The sequence below is a fragment of the Chaetodon trifascialis genome, chromosome 14 (genome assembly GCF_039877785.1).
Source record: "Chaetodon trifascialis isolate fChaTrf1 chromosome 14, fChaTrf1.hap1, whole genome shotgun sequence".
In the NCBI taxonomy this organism is placed as follows: Eukaryota; Metazoa; Chordata; class Actinopteri; order Chaetodontiformes; family Chaetodontidae; genus Chaetodon; species Chaetodon trifascialis.
This window is the reverse complement of record NC_092069.1, coordinates 6,594,263-6,620,755: the sequence shown is the minus strand read 5'-3', so window position 1 is coordinate 6,620,755 and position 26,493 is coordinate 6,594,263. Positions and strand designations below refer to the sequence as shown.

Genomic DNA, 26,493 nt, shown 5'->3' with positions numbered 1-26,493 from the left:
AAAAGACCCAGAGAAGTAGGCGGCGTGTCTGGATTTTGTTGATAAATCTTTTGTGCTTTGCGGGATAGAATCTTAACCTGATGCAGCGACAAACAGTTTTCTGAAGTGTTCCTGAGCGCATATAGTAATCATGTTAGTTTGGAATGCAGTGCTGCTGCTGACTGAAGGTCACAGGCAATCAATGGTGGTTTTCAGCCTTGTCCCGTACGTGCAGAGATCTCTAAATTCCTTGTAACTCTGCATTGAGAAACGTTGTTCTTATACTGCTGGAATATTTGCCAAAGTAACCTGAGCCGTTCCAGGATGCCCCTTTCATACCCAATCATGATACTATCACCTGTTACCAATGAACCTGTTTACCTGTGGAATGTTCCAAACAGGTGTTTTTGGAGCATTCCACATCTTTCCCAGTCTTAAATTGCTCATGTCCCTGTTTGAAATGTGTTGCTGCATCAAATCCAAAATAAGCATATATTAAGAAAAATCCCTGAAGCTGATGAAGTCAAACATTAAACATATTAGTTTTTGTACTGTTTTCAATTGAGTCTATGTCAGTATATATAAAAATGTGTCTTAGAAACAGCATCTATATGGATTCTGACCCACAGATTTAGAAACTCTACATTTTTTAAAATGCATGCCCTAAAATGGTCATGAATATTTCCCAATGTGCTGCTTCCTGTTGGGCCCACCTGAGGAAGCAGAGGAGTTTCCTGTGCCCAGATTTAGCAAGAGATTTTGTACTCGGCCTTCTCAGAACATGTAAGGTTGATAGATGGTCATTTCAGGAAGCACACAGAGCACTGATAGAGTGCTGACACAACCTTTTAGCAGACAAACTTAAGCAAGTGCAAAATTTACTCACCTCACTAAGTCAGTCATGCAGGAGCCAACCACCATCACATCAAAAGCCTCTTCAGCCATGATCTGATTGAGAAACACATTTGTTTTATTACTACAGCAACAACACTCATTTGTGGAAAGAAATGTCTTTGCGATTATTCATTCAAATTACATTTTAATGATGGAGGAGATTTCTGAATTTCTTTACATCCGTCCAGCCTTTCCAGTAAAACCTATTCATAAACGAGGACAGAACAGGAAGCCTAGCGTGCTCCTTGGGGGCATATCAGGCAACATATGTAAACTAGTTCCCTGACAGCCTCCAAACAAAAAAATCACTAGATATTATTTATCTCCCCACATTAGCATGAGCTTGACTGAAACAAGGAAGAATGCAAAAATAGAGCATTCATCGCTGGCTGAGTTGGACAGGTTCCAATCTTATTGCGGGTGGAGTAGGGGGGTGGAGGTATTTCAATACAACACCACGTGAATGCACCACAGCCCAGTAAAAGTCTATAATTAATTCAATCCTCGGCTTGTATCAGAGCTAATGCTAGTGTGTTAATCTCTTCAAATCTCTGCCTAGGCAGAGGAAGACTTGGAAAGCCTGGCCACTGGCTGCAGGATGGCTCAGTTCTCTCTCCCCCATCTCACAGTACATTGTCTTCCCTCAGCAGGCATGAAAAACTAGCCTAGAACCCTCCACCTCTCTCCACTGCAGGAAAATCTTACATTTGCATTGTCCAACCACTTGAAACAGCAAGAGAGCCTCTTAAACTTCTCCCTTTCTGGATAAATTTGAGGGTGAATTATCATATAGTGGCTGACCAACCTGAAGAAGTGTTTGCAGACACATTTCAACGTAAAAGGTGTTCAACCATTACTCACAGTGTAGCTTAACAAAAGGTTCCACTAAAGCCCAAGAAAAACAATGTGTGCATGATGAGTGAATGAAGAGGTGATTTAGAGATGATTAGAGTTGACACGCACTTTTTTGAGACTTGAACAAAGCACATTCTCAACAGACAGCAGCCGTATGTTTAAACGATTTGGTCTAAATGCAAACACACAGTGGGTTTAACAATTTAGACTGAGCCATAAGCAAAGTCCAAAAGAAAACGTTGTTGGATCCATTTATAAAAAAAAAGACTTGTAAGATTACATATTCTGCTTATGTGTGGTTAGGTACTCAAGACTTAACAGGATAATGATTGTTATTACAATGATACAACCATTTATGTTTAAAAATGCATTTCAGGAGCTTTAGAAGACTATAATCACCGAAATACTTCTTTTATTCTCACCCCTTGCCTTTTTTTCCAGTAATTCAAGACTATTTGGAAGATTAGCTGAATGGTGAACTAATAAGACAACGCCTCATGTCACGGAATGAATCACACCAGTAACAGTTGGATGATAACCAACTGAACATGTTTTACCGTTGCTGTTTCAAGGTTCAGGGTTTTTCATTTGATACAATAAAATGATTGAACAAGTAAGGACATTTGTTTTCTAATGAGTATTTAATTGTTCTTCGTTATTGTGAATTACACTCTTAAGGTGGAATTTCCCAGTTGTGAACTTCTCTCTTGTAGAAACACCAATGGACTGGCTGCACATAATGATATAACTGCTACGCCTCTGTCCCCATTTCTCATTTAAATTTCCCAAGTTAGATTTGATCTAGTTGTACAAGACAACCACATTTCAGGTGTCATTTCCAATCACACCTTGTGATTTGTGGGTTTCAGGCTGTGAGGTGCTTTTCTTGATTGGCTATGATCAGTCCAGGAGAATGAAGGCCAAACAGCCATCCAAACAGCTCAAATCAGCCATATGTTTTGTCATTTTGAAGGAGGGTTGAAGGAAAAAGTTACTGAATTCAGCAGAGTTTACATATGTTGTTATGTATATATGAGTATATCATTGTATATATGTATATCAGCATAATTATACAACTACATAAGTAATTGAAGTACATAAAATAGTGCTTCCTCATTTATGTACTTAAGTGGGTCGTTAGGTAACCTTACTACCCAAAGTATAATAAATGAAAAAAAATATTTAGTATGCATAATTTTGAGTGTTAAATTGCTGATGTATTCACCTGTATTACATATTCCAGTGTTATGTAAGGAATGGAGTGTAAATTTAAGTGTGACATCATGAAGTATTGGTTTACTGGACATTATGTTGTATATATAAACGATTATTGTACAAACACTTAATATAACGAATGTTACAGATGTCAGATAAAAGTCACAATGTCACAAAATGGAAATATGAAGCTAACTTCAAAGCAGTTGCTTGTGTAGTCAAACATGCCAACTCAAAGTCAAAACTCAAACCCAAAAGAAATATGAGCCAGCTTAAGTAGGCGAACGCTGAAGTCCAAAAAGTGTGTTGAGACAAAATGTTGATGAGAAATGCAACACAATAGTTACCTTTCAATCAAGTTGCTGAGTGTACAACTTCACACTGCCTGATCCGTACCGGATATCCGGTTTGTTCCACGCATGCGCAAAAATGCGGCCCTTGAACGTAATTGGTTGAGGACCGGTTATAGCTTCTAGGTTGACCAACGTCTGTCTACAGCTTCGCAAACAACCCAACACACCAGCTTTACTGCATTACACACCTACTTCACTGCATGGCACACCCCTTTATATCTTTTCCTAAATCTAACCAAGTAGATTTGGTGGCGGAACCTTATCGCTTCGCACGGTACGAAGTGTAGTAGGCGTGTCCCATAGCTACCGGGAGTCCGCAAACAGATCAGCAGCATCGATAGCAATTGCCAGAACCATTGTTGTCATTGAATCAGTGCATACGCACTCAATGTCGCTTCAGATTGTTTAAGATTCGTTTTGTCAAACAAAACATGCCTTATGAGTAATATATCACTGAGAAGTATGGCTCTCGGAGTGAAAACATTCATTGTCTCAACAGGCATCGTTACAGACAGCTAAATGCCGGGCTATTTAAAGGACCCAAACAACATGTACCGGAAATTTTGAGGGAAAGAAGTAAACATTGGTCTTAATGCTCAAATTTTCTGTCTTTCAGCTCTTTCAGGTACTCTTACTCACACCGAATGTTGTATTTAAATCGACAATAATGAACAGGTTATTTTCGAGTTAGCTAATCGTTCGAAATGTAACAATTTGACGCTCCATTCTGTGGTAAGCTAAGAATAGCTAACGGTACCAAGTTTACAGTAAGTTACATACTGACACAAATTCGGCCGTACAAACTTACTCCCTCCGAACCACTGAATGTAATCGTTTTTACTAACCAAAGTGTAGGACACCAGTGTAGTAGGACATTGTGTTTCCCATGCAATGTGGCCAGCCTACATGGCAGATTTCAGCGAGAGATGGTGGACAAGTAGTGTTCCAGATACATTTGTTTCCCTATGACACCTGTTGGCCTTGCGTGGTTTTGTCATCATGTAACTTCTAGGAATAATGAGGTGTACAAAATATAATTTATCATCCTACCCGCTCTTCTCATTGAAACGCATTTCTCCGAAAGCCTTGTGCCACAAAGCTAAAATCTTTTTTGAGAAACTGATTTTAACGTGGATACCAAAAATTCCACGACACCAGGGAGTGACAGCTACGTAATGTTAGCTCCTTCGAACCTTCTGTGCAAGTCTAGTACAATTTTGATAAATTGCGTCAAAGCATTTCCTTTATGTGTCGCCGTGTCTCCACAGAGTGCTTAAAATGAACAAGATGTCCCCTGAGGTCGCATTGCACCGGATCTCACCTGAGTTGCGGCCCTTGCTGTGCAGCGTTGTGCGGAACGGCCGTGTGGGACTGGACTCCACAAACTGTCTCCGTGTCACAGACCTCAAAACTGGGTGAGGAGTGGACAGGACCACAAGTTGCTTATGTGAATCACACGGTCTCTCAGTCTCTCTTGCGCTGCAGCGATGCTGCATTCAAATGACATCAAGATTTCTGGAATGTAGGGCAAACAGAAGTATATATTTACATAAGCCTACATACATTCATATCTACACGTACATCATGAGTCATAAATAGACTGGGACCAGTCAGAACTATGGTATAGTTGTGAAGTTGGATTAGTGGCTGGTTGAAGGTGTTTTCTGCCACTGCAAATTAGCATTTGAGAATTTCTGTGAATGAAAACCTCACTGATCCTCAACGTATCAGCTTGGATGATACTTTCGGTTAATGTCATCTTGCCTTTGGTCATAGACTCTAGTTGTGTTTTTGTTGTTTCCCCCCTCAGTTTCCAATGTTTGTAACAAAGTTTCAAAATGCCTAATCACTGCCAATACTGTGGCATTGTTGCTGAATTCATGTAAGAATATACGTAAGTGAAATATTTAAACAGCCAAATGTGTTATTACTCACCCAAAGTCATTTTAGCTCAAGCTTGCTGCTAGTAATGCAACATAATTTTAAGAAAGGTAATCATAGATATTTTCTAATGTATATATATATATATATATATATATATATATATATATATATTTATTGTGCTACATCATAGATATTGTTGTTTGACCCATCACACACACACACACACACACACACACACACACACACACACACACACACACACACAGAGCACGGTGGGAGACGAGTAAGCATGTAAAATGCACAGAGTCGAAGGAGATTAACACTAGTCTTATCAAATTTATTTGCCTCATTAAACCATGTGAAGTTGATTGAATTATGTACAGATTACAGATTATTTCTGATGCTCACTGGTTGATGTGCTCGGGCTCATAGATGTCTTCTTGTTTGTTTGTTGTTCAGGTGTACATCTCTGACCCCTGGTCCCTGCTGTGATCGCTTCAAGCTTCACATCCCCTATGCTGGAGAAACCCTGAAATGTAAGTAAATGAGTCCTTCTCAAATGAATCACACCAGTCTGAAAACAGCCTCTGATATTTATTGAGTCTTGTGTTGATGATTTGTTGTTATTGTTGGCTTTTGAGAAAAATGTGGGTGAGAAACTATTGGCAAGCATTGCTTTGCCTTAATAAGTCCCAAAGTAGTAGTAGTCATAGATCTAGAACTCGAGGTCAGCGAAGGCTCTTCACAGTCTTAAAATCAGACTTGGCTGTTAGTCTGCATGTATCAATATATTCTTAGATTAATCAACAGCAAGCCAAATTAAGGAGCACTTAGAAGTGAAGCCAGGCTGATTGAGCAATTTAATCAATTTTGACTCCATTTTTTTCATCCTTTTGTTTTGTTCTGTGTCCTCTGACAGCATTTGACCTTGCAGGTTGCCCACTGTGCTCAGGTTAATTGATTCTTTGTCTGGAGTAATGGGTCTGCACGTTGAAAAAAGACACGCACCAGTGCTGAACTAAGTTTATTTTTCAGTCCACTCTTGATTAGAGATCCACTTATGTCTCACAGTAGGCTGATTTTGTAAATGACAGGTGGTTTCAGGTCAACAGCGGCTGAAGTCACCAACTCCAGTGGAAATGTGAGATCAACATGTTATTTAACACGCATGTTCAGCACACCTTTTAGAAATGGAACCAGATCTCTGCAAAATAGCCTAAATGAAATATTCTGACAAGGACTTCAGCTGACTACAAAGAGGGTTGTCAGTGAAAATGTCGTGTTAATGTTACCATAGGAATGTTTTGTAATGGCGGTTACTAAGTGAACAGTGAGACCAAAAGCACCCACAGGAAAGTACAAAAACAAGATGGATATTTTTCGTACTATGGTCATATGCAATCATTGAAACAATACCAGTAAACATGTTGCAGTTCAAGCCACTGAACCTTTCCTGGAAGGGTTTCTCACTTCTGATTCAAGTCCCCACATCAGAGACTCTCCCTGATGAGCGGGCCTCCTAAAACGTCCAGTGGGCAACATCACTAAATGTTGTTAAGTGGTTGGAATTGTGGTTTAGAATGATTTCAGCTAAGTGTTACTGGAATGATGGCGATAGGCCTTTGTGTGCATGCACGTCCTGAAAAGATACCATCAGTTACTATTTCTCAATTCAGGTTTTTGTGGCTGATGAGTTGCTGACTCAAAAAGTCCTTTGAGCTGATGTTTACTCATTTCAGAGGGTTTATAAAAGAGGAAAGTAGCCTGTTAATGTGCCAGCCTAAATAATAATAAGTATTTGCAGCCTGATTTTTGGGGATGATATGACATGCTGAAATCATCTGTGTGAAGTTTTGTTCAGCCGTCATTGAAGCTTGGTGCCATGTGGCCCTGCTTGTGGAAAAAACCACCTATGAAATAGTTTGAGGAAGTCGGACTTGCTCATTTTGCAAAATTGGCTAAAAATCTGTCTAGGCAGAAATGGCTGTGACCTTTGTTAGGATGTTGTAGCTAGACTCGAGGAATGTTTCGATGTGAGGTTTAAGAGTCTGCAACATGGTTGTGGAGTTACATGGCAACATGTGAAAGGGGTTGAGACCATCTGGGTGATTGGCAGGAGGAGATTTCAGTCCTGTAGTTTCAGTCTCGTGTGCAAGCTCTCTTAGCTTTTTAAGGCTAATAAATGAAAAAAATGTAAATATTCTTAGACACAAAAAAACTTGTCTTTCCATGTTCCAGCAATCACCAGCTCTGCTTTGGTTGAAACACATTCCTAAATACCCTCCAACAAAAGTTTTTAACCTTGTTTATGTTGTCGTAAGATGTATCACCAGTGCAACAAGCAGCCAATGCCATGGCTGTGCGTTTCCAACTTGAACTTCTGTGGACCAATGACGGTCCAGAAAGATGGATTCAGACAGCCAGGTCTCTGCTCAAAGCAGCTTGTCAGAGAGCTGAGCTGCTCAGTTAGATGATGGCTCTATCCATCACGAGAAATCGGACAGAACACATGAAGTTCAGCTTGAAAGCATGAAGGTCATCCTCATGAGCTGCTAGTGTTAGCAAGACGAGATTGGGTTATTCAAGTGCATATGTGTGGCATGTGGGAGAGGTTTTCCTTCAGGGCTCTCTGCCAGAAAGAGCTGTTTGTGTGTCTGATGAGCAGAGACGAAGGTGAGCCAGTGTGCTCCGCGCAAACTTAATGAAGGCAAAGGTGTCACATCTAAGCCATTTTAAGGCACAAGGGGATTATTTTATGGAAAATAACTTCTATATATGTTGTTTTGATGAACACAGGCAAGTAGGGGTTCTAGGGGTTTAATCAATGGCAGGAGAGGAACTTTAATGGACAGAGTTAGAAAATATTCTGGCTCTGCACACTGTTTTTCCCCCCTGCCTCTCCCTGACGTTGCTGTCCTCTTTGTGCTTCTAGGTTGAGTCTGCCGCTCATCAAACCCTAATGACCACCAATCATTATTCATGACGCGGTGGTTTGATTCAGAGAGTGGTGTAATATACCCCATCTTTACCCTTAAGTTGATCCAAAACCACTGTGTGGGCTATATCTGTCATAGTTAAGGGAGAAGTCTTTAATTCATGGAGACATGAGAGCTACAACCCCCCCACACACACAAAGAAAAAAAACAAGCCACTGGCACGCGACATCTGTGCAGCTGTTGTACTAGTTGCTGCACCTTCCTGTGCTTTAGCCTGAGGAAGAAGGTTTGTTTAATCAAGGATGCAGGGCCGCAGGTTGGTGTCTGCCAGTCTATGGACCTGCCTACCGATAGCGTGCAAAAACATGGCACACTCTGTTCAGAGCGCAGCACTATTACTGCCCCCTCCACTTCACCGCTGTGGCTGGTGCTGCGAAACAACAATTTGTGGCTTTTGTTGTTGCACATGTCACGCCCTTATGACCTCAATAAAAGGTCCTGACAAAGAAGTAGGACTTTGAGAGGGTACGTTAGGCTCCGACTACACTTTCGAGGGAGGCTTTTTCATCGCTGTCTCAGGCTGTAGGAACAAAGCAGTATATGAAAGCCTATGTTGTAACTTGTAAACACTTCCAATACCTCAATTTCCCTCTGGGATCATGCCAGTACATCTCTGACAGACTTCCAGCGGTTTGTACAGATTCACAGCACATCCTCTCTTCTCCTTGTTTGACTCTTCTCCAATGGAAAAGTACTTCCATATGTGTAAGTTTGTCTCTTCGTGCTGGAACTGGAATGACAAAAAAAAAAAAAAAAAAAAAAGCAGAACAGTCTTGCAGCACACAAATAGAATTGTGTAACATAATATCGGAACATTGTGAACCAGCCCGAGCAATGTGTTATGTGTTGATGTTATGATGTCCTCAGAGAGGGCCGTACCCATCTGTACTTTCATTTTGTGCCTTGTCTAAATGCATTTTTCAATCAAAGTATAATTTTAACTCCTTTCAGATTCTGAATAAATAAACTTGATTTTAGCATTGCTGTATGTGTGCTATATTAAAAAGACCTATGCAATTATCTTTACAAGAGAGACCTGTTTGGCAGGATTTGAGTGGCTTCAGTGGTAAATGTCAAGTTTGCTCATTACCGTAGGTACTTAAATTAAAAAAAAAAACAAAAAAAAAAAACCCAGAGCTCAACAGCTGCATATCATGCGGTTGTTCAGGCAGCCGCTGAAAAAAAAAAAAAAAACCCAGCTGCCTTAACAAGCCTTTGCATGTCAGATTCAGATTCAAGACTGACTTGGTTAAGATAATGTCAGATTGTTCCCACTGCAATTTCCCCTGTTTCAGTACCCTAAAATGACTCTCCATGTCTGAGAGCGCAGAAGTAGAATAAAGTGGACCACCACGCCAATATTAAAAAAGTGACATTTTAGGGCTCGGTTGTACACAAAAGCTGCTTGTTTGCAGAGTGCAAATACATGAAAATGAGCTCTTATGCACTGTGGTCATTTTATAGAGTACAATGAAACACAAGCAAACCTTTTTGAATTCATGGTGTCCACATTGGTGTACTACGTCATCAATCAGCTCATCAGGTTTCCTTCTTTTCTCCCAGGGGACATAATATTCAATGCACGATATCCAGAGCTGCCACCGGATTTTATTTTTGGAGAAGATGCTGAGTTTCTTCCTGAACCCTCAGAACTACCAGTGAGTATCTAAACTTACTCCTCATTCATTTGAAGACTTTAAAATGCTAATTTATTCCAAGCAAAATGTGTTTTTGCATTTCCCATATTGCACGGTTCTCCTATGTGGTCCTAAATGTCAGACAGATGCATCAAATTGCAGATCACAGCTTCACCGGTCCCGGTAGCCAGAGGGTGTTGTAGCAGCGCCACATATACCCTTTGCAAAACAAACAAACGCTGCAGCCACCGTGGGTGTGTGGTGCCAGATAGCTGCAAATGTTGCAATCATTGGCAGCGCTTCATTATGCCATAAACTCTGTTTTGACTTCCCGGTTATCTGCAAATCTGATCATCTCTCTGAAGCCATGATTCAGAAGCAAGCTAACCTCAACAGGTTAAAGGAGCTGTTGTAGTTTGTGTAGAACATGTATGTTAACCTAGCCTGTGATAAAGGCAGTATAGAGCAGCCAGCCCTCAGACGATAGGCAGTAGACAACAGTTGATTTAACAGATTATGAGGTTCATGCTGATGCTAGACTTCTAGGAAATTTACCTGGAGGGAAATATTATAGCATTTATTCCGTCTTAGTTTGCATAATTCTAACTTTTGAACAATAACAGTTTGTTTCCAATGTTGAAGTATATTTAAACTCAGAAAACGGTGAGTTGAAAGTACCTACACTTTGTCATTTATTGTCTGTCTAGTATGAGAACTGGTTTTCAAGGGCTTGTTGCATCAGCACTGTCTAGTTTCAAATGGGGTGTGGTTTTAATGTTTGTATATTAATACAAGCTGCTGCACCACAAAAAGTGGTTACAACATGACCATAAGTTCCAGATAATCTGTGTGGATGTTCTAACCACACCTAATTTTCAGTACTAAACAATGATTTGAACGGTATAATCCTCCAATTCTTTTTCAGAGGCACAAAGGAACACTCAGTAAATACTTCCTGGTAATTTTCCAAAGAGGGTAGTTTACAGAAGTGTCCTGAAATGTATTTTACAATTTCATTTAACAGTGGATTTGAACTAGTTTTGAATTTTGATTGTGGAAAATGCTTTTTAGGACAACAGCTAGCGTCAACATAACAGGAAGGAAGCAAGGTCGTAGATAATTTGCTAATTATTTTTGACATATACTCCATTGAAAACAGCACGTTTTCACGTTTGACCTCATCAGCTTTTTAAATATCTGCTTATTCTAAATTTGATGCACATTTCTAACATGTTGGGACAGGAGCAGCTAAAGACAGGGAAAGATGTGGAATGCTCCAAAAACACCTGTTTGGAACATTCCACAGGTAAACAGGTTCATTGGCAACAGGTGAGATCATGATTGGGTATGAAAGGGGCATCTTCGAAAGGCTCAGTCGTTCACAAGCAGGGATGGGGAGAGGTTCACCACTTTGTGAACACATGATTGTATAAAGGATATTACCACTAACTGTCGTCAGTAAACACAGTTCATTTGCAAATGATTGCCTTCTGGTTTTATTGCGTTTTACACAGCTTCCCATCTTTTTTGGAATTGGGCTTGTATTTCCAGCAACATATGAAACCTCTCATCTGTTTTTGTATGGCCTGGCTTTCTTTGTCAATCACTCATGTTCCTCTAAAGACAAAATTTCAATATTGGGACAGTTGGGACAATTCCACAAAACCGCAGATTATGCTGAGCACCAACGTTTTTAAAATTCACTCCTTTTACAGTGTCTGCACATGGCTTCTATTCTATGGTTATGGTCAGGCAAAGACGCTGGTTATGGGAAGTAAATCTGGTTTCGATATGGTTAGGCTTAGACAGCTAAACCACTTTAGCGTTAATAAAAAGGCAAACGTTAATTCTAAGTCTGTGACAGACTTGAGCTCCTTTCTCCTGCATGAAAGTTGGATGTGGAACAAGCAGATGCAAAGCCCTGACCTCCACACCCTTCACCACATGTAGGGCGTCCCACTTCTGGGTTGCCATTGAACATAAATCAAGGTGCAGAATTGTTCCATATGGATGGAGTTCTTGGGGATACTGGACTGGACCTTTCGTGTTCTGTCAGTGGCCAATCATTCACTTTGTTCTGACAAATGTTTTCTAAGCCAGGAGTTCTAAACCAGTCAAATTACCTTATACCTTGTTGACTGGAAATGAATATCTATTGGCTCTCATCGACTCAGAACAGTGTTGATGGGGGGGATTATCGGGCCTAGATAGAGATCAGCACTCTATTGAGTACTTTCTTGTTGTTGTTAAGCTACCACCATGCAGTTATCCAGTGCTATTTTTGAATCAGCCCAGCACAGAGAAGCTAAATTCCCCTGCTTGTGTCAGAGTCTGGGAGTAGAGAGGGGAGTATTGCTCACCGTCTCGCAAATCCAGCTGTGCACATAAGGGGAAGTACCTCTGCTGAGCCAGTGCTTGGCAGCCCAGCGCTTGTTTATTTTTCTCACTTATGTTCTTGCTGTGTTTTGCTGTTCATGCTTTCATAATCCTCCTTCGTCTGTCTGCCTGAGATCCTCCTCTCCTACTCACTCCTTTTCCTGTACATTTTCAGTAAGTACAGCCCCCTCTCACTCTTTAAAACGCTGAATTCCCAGCAATTCCTTAAATTTCCCCCCACGTCCCCTGGGAAATTTTTACCATCGGCTGACCACTGGCTGTGTGAACTGAGAAAGAATCCTCTTAAAACAAATGGACCAGGTGTCTGCAGAATATGTTTTGGTGACTTGTGAAAGAAACTTCTGACCTTTTTATTGAAACAAAATCATAAGAGTCTGCTGATTAATGCCAAGTAAAAATATTAGTGTGTTACTGATGAGTAAATTACTCACAACAGATCAAATCTGAGGAGTGTGGATCACTTTTGGCACTCACAAGCAATATGTTTCTAGCCGTTGTTATCCACTGGGGGTAAACATTAGGCTAATTTTAGGTCCTCTGTCAGTGGCTGGTTGAATTCTTGATGTCTCAGCAACACATTGCACTTGTTTACAGCCAGCCAAGGGTATCATTAGCTTCTCTGTTTAGCCTTGTGTTTTTCCCTGCTGTCAACAGGCCCTGCGAAGGTTAGTTATCCATGTTTCTGTTTCGACAGAGAAATGTATTGCCGTTGCATAAGGAAAGCAAAAAAAATGGACTGAAACATGCACAATACCTCCAAGGTCAACCCTGCATGGTACAGTGGCCATGTTGGAAATGTTATTCTCAAAAAAGGTTCAGATGTTTAGGCTTGCACTGACGCAGGGAGCATTTGATGTAACAAATTCAAGAACAGTACTACTTGAATGTCTAAAAGAATATGTCTCATAACAGTTCTTGTATCATTTCGGAGCACTCGCTGGATGCACTGTTTTCTCTGTACTGTTTTTTGCCCCCTAAGATCCTCACAAAAATCCTGCCTCAGAGACTGCTGAACTGCCTGCATGCCACCTTCAGAAGGTCTAGCCACTAAAACATGAAATACTGCAGCAACAATAATGAAGAAGTCCTCAATCCTTAGTGATTATTAAGAAAAGTCCTTTCAACATTCAAACCACAATGCAGGAGGGATGAAAGAGACTTAAATACTCCAGCTGGATGATGAGAGGCCACATGTCCCACAAATAAACCTTTTATAGCGGAGCAGTTCCATGAGGCATGGAATATGAGCAAAGTCTGCCTCAAATTTATTGAGGTTCACTGTTGCATTGTTGCTTGGGTGCAAGGGTTCATTGTGAAGGCCGAATGTAGGCTAAATGGCATCCAGACTGTGGGTAATTGGCCACCAGGGCAGTGCCCTACCTCAGAGTGCTTTGATACACATACTGTAAGGCTTGTTTTTAACTGGTCACTAATGTTAAGTCTAGCACTAGCTTCATGACTCTAATTCTATTAGAGCTGTGGAAAGTCATCTGCCGGGCTCATGGGTTTATTTTAGGCAGAGAAGGAGCCATTGTTCCTTTTAACATGGAAATAAATCTTAAATTGACCAGTGATTGCCCCCTTAACTTTAATCATCCTTGGCCACTCTGAAACATTTAAAGCCATATAACCTAAAGATTTAATTGATTCCAGTTGGTAGTTAGAAAGACGCTTATAAGAGATTACTTAATTGTGGTATGAGCATGTAGAGACTGTAGTTAAAGTTTTTAAATAGTTTAGAACATGCAATGTTGGTTTTACCATGGGAACTGAATTAATGTAAACCCAAATGAATGTGGTGGCTGACTGAGAGGGCTTGCTGGGCTGGCCTCATCTAGCACTAGTGCATGGTTGTGTCTAAACAGGACATGTATGTGCACTACTCAGTTGCCAGTTTGTTGGGTCCACGCAGCTAAAACTAAAGCAGCCTCCAATAAAGCGTTATCCGACCTCATCCAAAGGCAAAAGTGTTACTGCCTGTTTCAACTGGCCACACTTGAAAGTGCACTTTTTTGGACAGACTCTCGTAAGGTAATCATGGCATTGCACTCGTTTGAACACATCCGAAACAAGTAGCGTGAAGAAAAGTTTCAGAGTTCAATTCCCGCGTACGTTGTCGCCTCTGTAAACCTGGCCATTGGCCGAATCTCATTAGCCTTCCTTTCATGCAAAAAAAAAGAGTGTGATGCTGTGGCTCTGACTAAAGAGAGATTGAGATGTTGGTCAAGGCTGGAGGGGAGGAGTTTGGAAAGACGCACGTTCACCAAACTTAGTGACTGGAATTCAGCAGAGTTGGTCTCCCCATGAGTTGCTGGGAAGAGTGACCCAAGAGGAGGAAATGACAAAGACAGACAAGGAGAGACGGGAGGTGGAGACTAGTACTACTTAAAATCCCTTACGTAGAAGATGTGCCGTTGCATAACACGGTTCTTTTTGTCTTCCTTAATTCATTAACTGATAACTGACTACAGGACAGAATTGAAACTTCACGTTTTATCCAAATTTTTGCACAATATATCCCAAGTGGTATGGTTACTTTGTGATAGTGACCCACTGTTGTGTAATCAGAAATTGTCTGCCATCCATTCTCTTCCATCATTTCCTGTAGAAAGTTACCGTGCACACCCACTTATATCCAGTGAGTAAGAGGTTTTGCAATGCTGCAAAGTAAAACTATATGAGAAACCATGAAGGGACCATACAGGTGGTTTTGTATGTTTTGGCCCACTAAATAAAAATCATGTGTACCTTCGATCACTGACATTGATTTGGATAAACAGCACAAGAGTTCCAGTTCAACCACCCTGAAGTTAAGCTAACATTTGAGCTACATTGTTCCATTATCAGCTGCCCTGTTGTGTGTTAATGCATTTAAGGTGAAAGTGTCTCACATGTGAAGAAAATGAACTACAGACTCTTTAACGGTATGTCGTTGCTGGTGATACTTCATTGCTCCAGACTTGCTTGCATAAATGCAGTCAACATCAGCCAAAGAACATGAAATACACTCTTTATCTTCTCCCGTGAGGTAGGAGTAAGTATGCAGCACATAAGAACAGTTATCTCTAATTGCACCTCTCTTTTTACTCACCTAATACTACTATTTGTCTGCCCCTCTGTCCCCCTCTGTGTGCGTAATGTATCATTTGTCTGGTCTAGACTTGTCCAGTGATGCATTCAGGCACTAAATATTTGGGAGTTCCCCAGTGTTTTGAATCTTTCTTAGTCTGTGTGCCTAAGTGGCCAGGACCTGGAGCTAGCCTTGATAGCCTCTTTAGATACAAATCAACATGTTGCCACTTAAATTTCCTGCAGTACTTTGCTGTGTGGTGAAGGCCGGCTCCGTCTAGCCACACTGGAAATTCCGTTGGACGGTGAGTTTTTGCTGTTGGGCTCTGTTCCCTCAGCTGAGCAGCCATTAATTAGTATGATTTTTTTTATTTTTTTTTATTTGGGTCAGTCAACGGATTTTGAAGTTTGATTTTGATCTCCCCAGCCCTTTTAATTCAGTGCAAGGTTTTCCCTTTAGAGAAAAGGGCATGACTCAAAGTTCTATCAGTCATGGAGGATCTGTGATGCAGCACCTCAAGCTTAAATGTGTGTCATTCTGTACTTTTCGAATTGTCAACAAACAACAATGAATTGATCCCTCTAACCAATATGAAGACCACTAAAAACACATCAATGAGCCACTGGGTGACATGTTCTTTCACGAACAAAGTCACTCTAGATTGCTTTTTGCAACCACAATGTATTAATACACAGCTGAAAATAGTCCACAGCAAATGCTCCGTTTAGCCCTGTTTGAATACCTTTTGGTAAAAGCTGCAGTGCGTAGCTGTTCGAGGGAATGACTGAGCTTTAAATATGAATCTATACTGTATTTGTGGTCTGTTTTGAAATACTTACACACTAGCCTTTTCCTTAAATGCTTTCATGTCAGTCAGACTCGTAGGGCAGTAATTTGTACTGCTCCCTCAGATGAAATATCGTTGTATATATTTGCAGTACGATTTTTTTTTATTTTCCCACATTCTAGAAAATGAAGGCTCCTCAGAGAAGTTATGGTGCCATACAATGAGACTACTGAGTCTACTTCATTAGAACAACTCCACAAAGAAAATGGAGTGGAAAGCCAGTTTAAGCACTCTCTAGTCAAGGAAAAGGAAACATTCCCAACTTCACGTTACCCCCTGGTAATCCTGAATGCCACGCATTGGCGAGCGCTTCCTATCTGCCTCTCCAGCTCGTCCCCTGTCGCTGTTCTAACAATGGACCTCAGATGGCCCGTAAAGCAAGATTATGTCAACCTGGGCATAGTGTACCAACTGTTGCTCCTGCTTCCTTCCCGCTTTTGGGAATAATGCGTTCCAGCTTTTATTAGAGTTTATTATTAGCAGGCTCACTGACAGGTCTGGGAATGCTTTTAGTAGGCGGGCTATTGTTTGTGACCAGAGATGGCTGTTGGAAAGGGGATTGGCAATTCTTAAACACCAGCTGTTTAAGTGCCAAGACTAAGGTGGGACGATAGTATCAGCCCTCGCAGTGGATTGATACTAGGCGAAAGCAGTAACTGAACCACATTAAAAGTAGTAAGAAAAGTGCTATTTCTGTCAACAAGTTGTAGTGTGTTGGACACAAACCACATAGATCACAGTGAAAAAACACTGGGCTGAGAATGCCAAGTGTCTTAAACACATGACAAGAGCAATTTAGCATGATCTTAGACTTGGCACTCTCCGGGGGCGAAACAGGGTGTGAGCCCACACTTGAATTAGAGACTAACAGAGATTAATTTAATACTTGGGAGTTTTTTAATGCCTCACACTTTCAAGTCTACAGCGATTTATTGGATCAGGTTGCCAGCATCTATAAAAATCACATTTAAGACGTGAAAACAAATATCTTCTCTTGGCCTATATAATTATCTTGCATTTTCAGATGCCAGTCCTTCTCTCATTGGCCTAAGATAAATATTGGATCAAAGATGGTACAGACGGATGGCACAGGAAGACATAATTCTGTCAACTTGGGTCTATTCAGTGTGAAGATGCCCAATTTAGGTGTACATTTTGTTCTTAAAGGAAAACACTGTTTCTGTTGAGTTCTTCCCTTATCCTCAATGTCAGTGATGGAGTAACACGTTTCAAAGTAACTCGTGACTGTAACTGCATGACATGTGTCTATAACGCAGTAATGTAATGCTAAACTACTGTTCCTACCTTCAGACTCGCCCTCATGTAGTCTAACTGCCGCTTGCGTGATCACGTCAAATAAACTGAACTTCTCTGCTCTAAAGCCATGCATTTGGCCTGTTAAATACACTTCACATGCTAAATAATCTGTTTTTTCCTTTCTACCACTCATCATTATATGATGGCGTTAGGAAGATGAGTCTCCTCTGTTATTTTATTTTAGTGCTGTCAATCGATTAAAATATTTAATCGCGATTAATCTCATGAATATCATAGTTAACTCGCGATTAATCGCAAATTCATCGCACATTTTTAGATATTCTAAATGTCCCTTGAATTTACCATGGCTTAAACTTTCCTTTCTTAAGTTTCCTTTGAACATAATAGCATCCATATGCCTCTGTTGAAAGCCATCCATTGTTGTCTGGTTTTGACAAGGAGGCGGCGGAGAATTCGCATTCGCCGTGTGTTTGGCAATCAAATGGTATTTCAGACTGGATGTGCTACGGTGATAACTCAGTTCACACCAACAATACACACAGATAACTTTGGTCTGGTCAGTCGACCCATCTGGTAACTTTTTGAAACTAAACTTTCCATTCAGAATATTGTTCGCATCCATTTCAACATTTCGCGCTTGACATCCACACAAACCGGTAACCTACTTTTTTACAGCTAGCGAGCAGGCAAGACCAAACACGTGCGTGGGGCGTGCCTATTGTTTTGTTCATGTTACTACTTACCTATTGTTCATGTTCATGTTTGTTTATGTTACTAGCAGTGGCCACAGCTTGTAAAAAACTACAAGTTCACTAGGTCACAAACGTTAATGTTACGATAAAAAAAATGACGCTGTTAAAATTGATTTGCGTTAACACATTAATAACGCAATATTTTTGACAGCACTATTTTATTTACTGAAATATTATTTGGAGGCAGTTAATATTTGTGCTCGGCAGTGTGTTTGGAAGGTCTGGTGTTGTTTTGAGGAAGTTATAGCCTACTGCCACTGCCACCATGGACCGGTTTGGACTGGTTTTTCAACAACCTTTCACTGTATTAAAGAGCAAAAACAAAAATCTTTGTTATGTCCTTCTCTTTAGGGATTTGTGCTGATATGCGGGCATGTGTACTGTAAGGTTAACTTTATATTGTTAACTGACAATTATGTGACGATGCATCTCAATGTTTCAGAGTACCCTTGTGCAAAAGTAATGTGATAAGCAGCACTGATTTAATTTCTACATTAAGTATCAAGAATCATGGCTGCGTGTCATGTTGAAACATCTGTTAGTCTGAATGAGTCGCAGATTTAAGCAAAGTAGTTTTCTCTTTATTCAACCACTTCTACATGGAAGGTTGTTTTGTGGCTCTAGAGATGGCAGTGAGTCTGTCAGTCGGTCGGACCCCGAATCATCAGAACATGGATTTTATTTCTCTTTTCCCTGAACATGGTGCACTGAGCTATAAGCAGGTTTTTTAAATATTGTGCAGTCTAATCCTGACATTATTCTCATTCAGCACTGACTGTAGATTTCTAATTAAGGTTCACTGAAATGCACAAGGTCTAGCTGCCTCATCTTACCCTTATTTTGCACCATCTGAAAGCTGTTGAAAATATTTCCTTGGCCATGACTTACACATTCATTTTACCACGCGTGTTATTTTCTCAGCTACTTTTCTTAATTTTCTCTGTTTTACTGACAGAACAAACTATTTTGCTCATTCTTTCCTTCAAGCTCAAAACCGCGCACTGCCTGTATGTATCTCCAATTTGAAAAGGTGTAATTTTAGGAACTTAAGGCATAATGTTCTATAATATTTACTGTATGTCTACCAACTCTGCTATTTGGACTGTTTTTAACGTTGGCTTGGACACACTGAAACATGAATACCCAAATGCTAAATTAAATTCTAATCCTAATCCAATATATTTTTAATGTGCAACATTTAACATTGATATTGAATCAAATCCTAATATCTTAAGGTAATACGATTACAAATGGCTTCCCTGACAGATATGTGCTCTGTTCAAAAAAGGAAGGTATCAGTGGTTTATTTATTAGAGGTGACGGGTTTTACCATAAGCCAAGTTGAGGCTTAATCATTTGACACAGGTTTAGCCAGTGTGTTGTGACAAAATAATTGGATTATAAGGTCCAGATTGAACCGGGGAGTATTGTTAAGAGCTGTGGTATCGACCCCCTGCAGATAATGCCCAAAGAAAGATGTTTCTTCCATACAGAAGGATCTGGAGGGCATGTAGATGGATTTTTTTTTTTCAGTTCATTTCATCAAATGTTAAATCTCAGTTCTCAAATAGCCCAGATTGCGACTATTGCATCTTTTGTTGCTTTTTTTTTTTTCTCATATATCAAATCTGTACATTTTCCGCAGGGCTTATCCTATTCATGAAAAACACACATAGATTTGTTTTGGCACACACAGCCTTCAGCAGAGCGTATAAAATCAATTCAGTGAAGAGTCTGTACAGACACACATGTCTACGCACGCACACACATACACACACACTGCAACACATGTACATTGGTTTTTGGCTCAGTGCTTTTCACTGTCTCTCCCTCTATGTTCGACCGATGCTTTGCTGCAGCGTTCAAGCAGCACCTTGTTACTCAGAACATCGAGTACGATACGAGATGAGCCAGTGCACTGTCCTCTTATTGGCCATAGCTGAGATTTAGCCTCAGCAGCAGCATGGCTGTGAGGACGGCAGTGTTTATTTGGTTTGGTCTGTCGGTTGGGTCGGTCCACCACGTTGGTCCAGACTGAAATATAACAACTTATTGGATTGTTGGATTTTTTTTTCATCTAGCGCCATCATCAGATCAAAATGTTTATTTGGTTTTGGTTTTGGTTTTCTGACCAGATACCCACACAACTATTTTTCCCATCAGCGTCAGCTGTATGCTTGTGTGTTTAGTGCTAATGAGTTCCCATGCTAACATGCTAAACTAAGATTATCACTGTCATCCAGCAACGCCCTGCTTCACCTGGGAGTAGTTCAGTTTTGAAGTTCAGTTTTGTTTGTAGTCACTGTTATCTACCAATGAAACCAAAACTGACTCTCAGGCCTGCTTTCATTGGCCTTGGCCTACTTGCCCTGGCTATCTAGCTTTTTTTTTTTCTTTCCCTTCCCCCTCTCCTCCTCTCCCACCTCTGATCTCTCCTCCCTGCCTCTTCTGCTCCTCAGTGGAGTTTCACTGATATTCTGTGTCACAGTCCTGACACAGCACTTCCTCAGTCTCTCCTCAGTTTCAGCTCGCTCCTGCCCTGGAGCGCTGACTGCCTCTTTTGGACAATGCCCATCCTTGTTTGTATCGCCCCCTCGTTTTGGGAATCCCGGCATTGCTGGTAACCGCTGGTGGATCAGGAACGATGAGGTCACTGTCTCTGTTTAGCCTGGCCTCGCCATTGCCTCCACATTGCTCTAAAACAATGGAAGCTTTCTCTGCCGGGCTGACATGGACTGCCAGACAGACAGGCAGGCAGGCAGACAGACAAAAAGACAGACAGTCAGGGAGACAAGCTAATCCAAGTCAAAGACGTCCTGCTTTTGACACATTAATGTAATGGGTATTTAATGGTTACAGTATTTCCAGCATGTATTAATCCTCCATCCCACTCAGTACGCACCAGAATGGCTCTCTGTTCCAGTGTGCTCATCATATAGGTTGACCTGCATTTCACTGGCTCGAGTGCTGCAGCACGGCAGGGAAAAGCAGTGATAAACTGCAGCTACACATGTGCCGTGACATTGCAGTTATGTCATGAGGTTGCCTGTCTTTTGTCTACTCACAGTTTGAGCCTGCCAGCAGAATTTCACTTTCAGAATGAGTTGGGGAAAGGAATCGCTTTTGTTTTCAGCACTCAGGGCTGCAGAAAGACCTGCATCGCGCCCCCAGACGACTGGAAGCCACTTACTGCCAGTTATATCTCTGCTGCGATTATCATCTCCATCCAAATCCTGTCAATGTGGAAAGATAGAGATTGGGCCTTTTTCTTGAGGCAGCATAAATCTGTTTAAATTAAAAGGCACAGTCATTTCAAAGTCCAAACAGTGCACGGAACTCATTAAGCCACTCAGCTTTTTTTTTGTTGTTGATGTTTTTTTTGTTTTTTTTTTGCTTTGGCCTTTGTTTGCGTGCTGTTCTTCTCCATTATAAAGCTCTCACCCATTTGTCTTTATTAGATCTGACATGTTTCCTGCAATTTATTTTCACGCAGAGTTTTGTTTGCATTAATTATAAGCATTTTATTTGCCGCGCATCAATGGACAGGTTCCCTTTAAGATAGGAAAGTTCAGCCTGGTGGAGGGTCACGTGTGGTCAGTTCTGCTCTCTCATATGTGACAGGTGGTTGGATGTGATCGTAGTTTTCGCTCTGTGAATGGTGGGAGGGAAAGTCTGCGTGCACCATTTAGACATTGCAAGATGAGCTAATTATTGCATTGTGTTAAAATCATGTAAATGAATTGTGATGTTTATCATCATGCTATAAACTGCACACTTAACAATCTACAGCTCTCAGTGAGTGTGGCAATAAAGAAACACTGCAGATGAAAGAGGTCTGGCTCAGTACTTTTCCATATCAATCTAAATCACTCTGTGCAACAGGACATCCTTCAGCACAACCCTTTCCTTCTGATCTGGTAATGGGAAGTACCCTTTGTTAGGATTAGGCTATTACAGTGACATTTTCTTTCTTCCAGGCTCAATTTTGTTACCTCTCCTATGTTCCTCCCAACTATCCCTGCAGCTACAATAGCACATTTTCTGCTCACTGTGCTATTACTATTTTTCATTTGCATCTTTTCCCAATGTGTCATTCAGAATCTTGAAGGTTGTTGAAATTGATCAGCTCTTTGTTTTCATCTGACCACGTGTATGCCAGTTAATTCAGCGCAGATGTTTGAGTGGCGTCTATTTTCCAGAATACTGGAAACATCTGAGCCCACGATCAAGACAATCCACAGCATAAAGAAATCTGCCCCTTTGCTCAGTGTCTTCTCAGGATGTTGCCATTATGGCGTTTGAAATCTTCAGTTTTGCTCAAAGCACAGCACCCTGCCTGTTTTTAATGCCATGTTGAAATCTCTTATTGTGCCTGAATTCAGTTTAGAGGATTTCCTGCAAAATCTACCCCAGCAGAAAATGGAGTAGATGCCAAATAAGGCTGCTAATCCTCTCAGTTCATTTGCTTTCTGTAATTATAATAATGGTGTTTTACAGTTTTACATGCTAACATGTTGTTAACATGGAACAAAAAAAAAAAAAAAGAATGGCATGTCTTATGTTTGTCCTTATGCGTCTTCCCTGGTGTCTACCTCAGCACTTGGTCCAGTGGGATGCCGGGAACCCAGAATGTTTGCTCCAGCTGGTGAAGGAGCTTATCCAGCAGTACCACCACTACCAGTGCCAGCGTCTGCGAGAAAGCTCCAGGCTGCTCTTCGAGTATGATAGCCTGCTGGAGGATCCCAACTATGGCCGCAACATGGAGATTTATGCCGGACGCAAGAACAGCTGGGTAGGCAACTGTTTAATGACTTTGTTGTTTGTGATGGCCTACACTTTACAAACTCTTCACATGTATTCCTGTAGCTTGGCCAGTCTTGAGCTGAGAACGCCAATAGTCTTGATTGTTAGATGTCGATATAAGGTGGAATGAACAGGGTTTGATTTATATTAGGGCTGTCAAAATTGGCCAAAAATGATGTTTGTTTATTCCTTCACAAAAACACACATAGTTTCAAACCATTCAAATATCTATGTCTGCACATTATTCCCATAATAGGGCAAACCAATACAATAAGAGACATACTACATGTATGTACTATATTTATTTCAACTTAAACATGTCTCATTATGTACACTTTATAAGAAAAACAAGTAAAATAACGTCCAATACAGTGTTGTTGAATTATTCGCTCGTATTAGCTTGACCTGCATTACATTTTCAATCAAGGAAGTGACGTTGTGTGCAGACTTTCCAGTTGGTGCAGGTCCAAATATTGTGGAGGACTTTAATGTCCCGAAAAAACTGCAGAAATTCCAGTCAAATGTTTCTGTGATTACAAACCCTATTTTCCTATTTTTGGGGACACCAGTTTTTGAAACTGGTCCAGTATTGAGCGAGAGTGCAGCAGCCTGCAGCCACAAAAGGGGCTGCAATGTAATCCCTCCAGGCATTTGCACGCTGTCAAAGTACGTCCAGTTAAAGTGTTTGTTTTTGCTAATGACAGGCTGAGATTGTTATAGTAAGTGTCTGACAATATTATGGAAAAGACTCTTATAGAGACAGACTGTTTATTGAAGAATAAGTTGAGTTTTGTTTATCCAGAAACAGCCTCTGTATCGTTCTCACCAAACTCCATTCACAGAAACAGTCATTTTATCGTTGTATTCTAACTCAACAGAAACCAAATACAGTTCACCAAAACCTTCTTGGTTCATCTTTCACTGTTCCAACAATGGCCTCTAACTCTCGCTTGGTCAAAATAAACTTTGAATCAGGAGACGAGCCAGTGAGAGAGCGAACATCAGGAAAGCAGCGAACAAAAAAAAAAAAAGCATGTCACATCTAACTAATCTTTTTCATCAGACTTCATGACCAGAAAGAGTTCAATATGTTGGACCCAAAAAAACCCCCAAAAAATTCAATTGAAAAAGTTCTATTTATTGAATCAAATTCTTACACATAATTGCACACAGTTTTATATGCAGGCCTCAGGGGGAATCTCCACTGGAAACAGCTTGTAATGAGACTTCCAGTTTGATTGGACAAAAGAACTTGTGTCAGACATTTTACAATCATGTGTTTTTGATTTGAAACATTTGTTTTGACCGTTCACAATATGCCGTCCCATGGCATGTGATTTCCAGATCATTGTGTCATCATGTCGGCATCTGTGTGTCTGCACTCCTGTGAATAGACGCTCAGTACAAAATCCAAATTTATGATTCCCCTGTGTTGTACATTTTGAGTTACTGCCTGCATTTGCACATTATTAAAGAACTTTAAATCAAAATACAGAGTTTTGACTATTTCAGGTCACGTGTATTTGAACGCAGCTCTGTTTCCATAAAATGTTTTACTAATGAACCGTGAGCCTAATGAAAGCGACAATTAACCAAACTAATGGCCTGACTAGCATAACCTTTTTTACTCAGTGTATCACAGTGGGACATTAAGCATAGCAGGTAAGGCATCTTAATGAACTGCAAGCTCTGAAACAGCAGGCCCACAGCATCATAGTTAAGTGATGGCCGCTCCGACAGTCCGTTAGTTAAGGCAACGTTATTACAACACAAGAGGATTTCTTTTTTAATTTTATTTATTTATTTATTGCTGCAAGGGAGAGTGAAACCATCAAATATAAATACATAAAACATGACCACAATAAAAACACAGTGAGTCAGCAGAAGAAAGTGTTGGTACTATACTCAACACAATAAAAGGTCCACGTGATGAAAGCAAGACAGAGAGCAGCAATAAGAAGAGAAGTGATCAGCTGAGAGGGAAACCAAGAGGCAGTCATGGTCTATTAGAACTAAGAGGACAAAGTCAATCTCAAACCTGTTGCACCTAATTTTTGGAAACCTGTGTCTCTGAGCAGAGGCTGTGATGTCCAATTCCTTGAAAAGAGGATTTTTTTTGACATTGCTAAGTTGATCAGTGAGAAGGTGGTGACTGATTCTACAGTGGCCTCTGCAGAAGATACCACGTTTGTTGCCTTTTCTTGCATATTGCCTCAGTGTTTACATCAGAGCTCTTACCTTGGTACTTATACTGACAATAAGTACAAGTGTCTGTACCAAGGTACTTACAGCTCTCTGCAGTCTCCACTTCCTGTCCTTTAGGCCTGAGAAGGTGGAAGTGATTTGTCTATACGTCCATAACCACAGCTTTGGTTTTAGAAGACCCAGAAAGTGAACATCACACACATCAGTCTGCAAGATCAGTGACCAGTTGTTGAAAATAATTCTATCTGCACACTGCACTGGCAGTCAGCGTGGTTGTTCCCGTATGATCTGCATGTTTCACACTTACCTCTGTTTCTTGTTCTTCAGACAGGAGAGTTTTCTGCCCGTTTCCTTCTCAAACTCCCTGTGGACTTCAGCAACATCCCTGTCTATCTCCTTAAGGTAATTACCAACCAAACCCCACACACGTTTTTGCTCATAATGAAGTTACGCTCCCTCGTCGCGTGACGTGCGCGCATACAAAATGCAGACCTGCAGACAGCGCTCCTTCGCCTCAACGTGCATTTTGTCATGCTGTGAGATAGAAGAAGTCTTCAGTCATTTACATGTATGTGTGTCCATATGTTTCCATATGTGTAATGATAAAAGCGTGTCTTGATCTGCAATGCAACTGTGTGTGTGTATGTGTGTGCATGCACACAGACTCCAGTCTTGGGGGCTGTGAGTTGACTAATCAGCAAGCCGTCACTCTCGATCTGCTCTGAGCTGCGTGGTGTCTGGAGGCAGCTTAGCCCGAACACTCTCTCTCTCTCTCTCTCTCTCTCTCTCTCTCTCTCTCTCTCTCTCTCTCTCTCTCTCTCTCTCTCTCTCATCAGCGATTGCCTTTACCCCTCTCTCCCTCTCCTTTATATCTAGTCCTCTTTTCGCTCTCTGTCGCTCCCCCCGTCTTGGACTGCCTGCGTGCTGGAGGCCCTGGCTCTCTGCCCTTTTCCAGCCTGGCCTCTGTTTGTGAAGGGAAATGATAGTAAACATAAGGGAAACAGCAACCACCATCAGCCTCACATCAGCCAGAGACATGGGGACCCATGTCTCTGAGACCTGAGACTCGTCTGTCTCTGCAGGCTTGGACAGGACTCATTGAAGTCCTGTTTCTGCTGCATTGCTGGTCACAGTAGAATTGTTTTTTCTGTTATTGTGTCTTGAAGCAGTAAAGTTTCTTGACTCAGCCCTGAGGGGAGCTCTATCGATGACTTTTTTTTTTTTGTCAACCAAGCATACTGTCACTTTCTGGAGGTTTCTGTGCAAAGGCTTTGAAAAGCAAGGCAGACACACTGGCACCTTTAACCAGTGGGTGGTGGGAGCAGTGC

General features: G+C 41.0%; 2 protein-coding genes across 5 annotated transcripts in view; one reads left to right on the top strand and one right to left on the bottom strand.

Annotated features, from left to right (window-relative positions):
* Positions 1-3,574, bottom strand: part of rbks (ribokinase) — a 34,560-nt gene extending 30,986 nt beyond the window's left edge. Inside the window, exons 1-2 of one of the 2 annotated variants that reach the window (XM_070979184.1) lie at positions 3,291-3,574; positions 866-927 (exon numbers count right to left, since the gene is read on the bottom strand). In XM_070979184.1, the coding sequence (XP_070835285.1) occupies positions 866-924 (59 nt within the window). In that variant the 5' untranslated portion in view covers positions 925-927; positions 3,291-3,574. Of the gene's footprint in view, positions 1-865; positions 928-3,290 lie in introns of those variants that run through there. The other variant, XM_070979185.1, reaches the window with a different exon arrangement.
* A 239-nt stretch (positions 3,575-3,813) lies between these two features.
* The window catches only part of babam2 (BRISC and BRCA1 A complex member 2), a 75,171-nt gene continuing 52,491 nt past the window's right edge, over positions 3,814-26,493 (top strand). Inside the window, exons 1-6 of one of the 3 annotated variants that reach the window (XM_070979181.1) lie at positions 3,814-3,921; positions 4,565-4,711; positions 5,640-5,716; positions 9,740-9,834; positions 22,755-22,949; positions 25,493-25,567. In XM_070979181.1, coding sequence (XP_070835282.1) covers positions 4,575-4,711; positions 5,640-5,716; positions 9,740-9,834; positions 22,755-22,949; positions 25,493-25,567 — 579 coding nt within the window. In that variant the 5' untranslated portion in view covers positions 3,814-3,921; positions 4,565-4,574. Of the gene's footprint in view, positions 3,922-4,006; positions 4,029-4,296; positions 4,319-4,564; positions 4,712-5,639; positions 5,717-9,739; positions 9,835-22,754; positions 22,950-25,492; positions 25,568-26,493 lie in introns of those variants that run through there. The other 2 variants (XM_070979182.1, XM_070979180.1) reach the window with 2 other exon arrangements.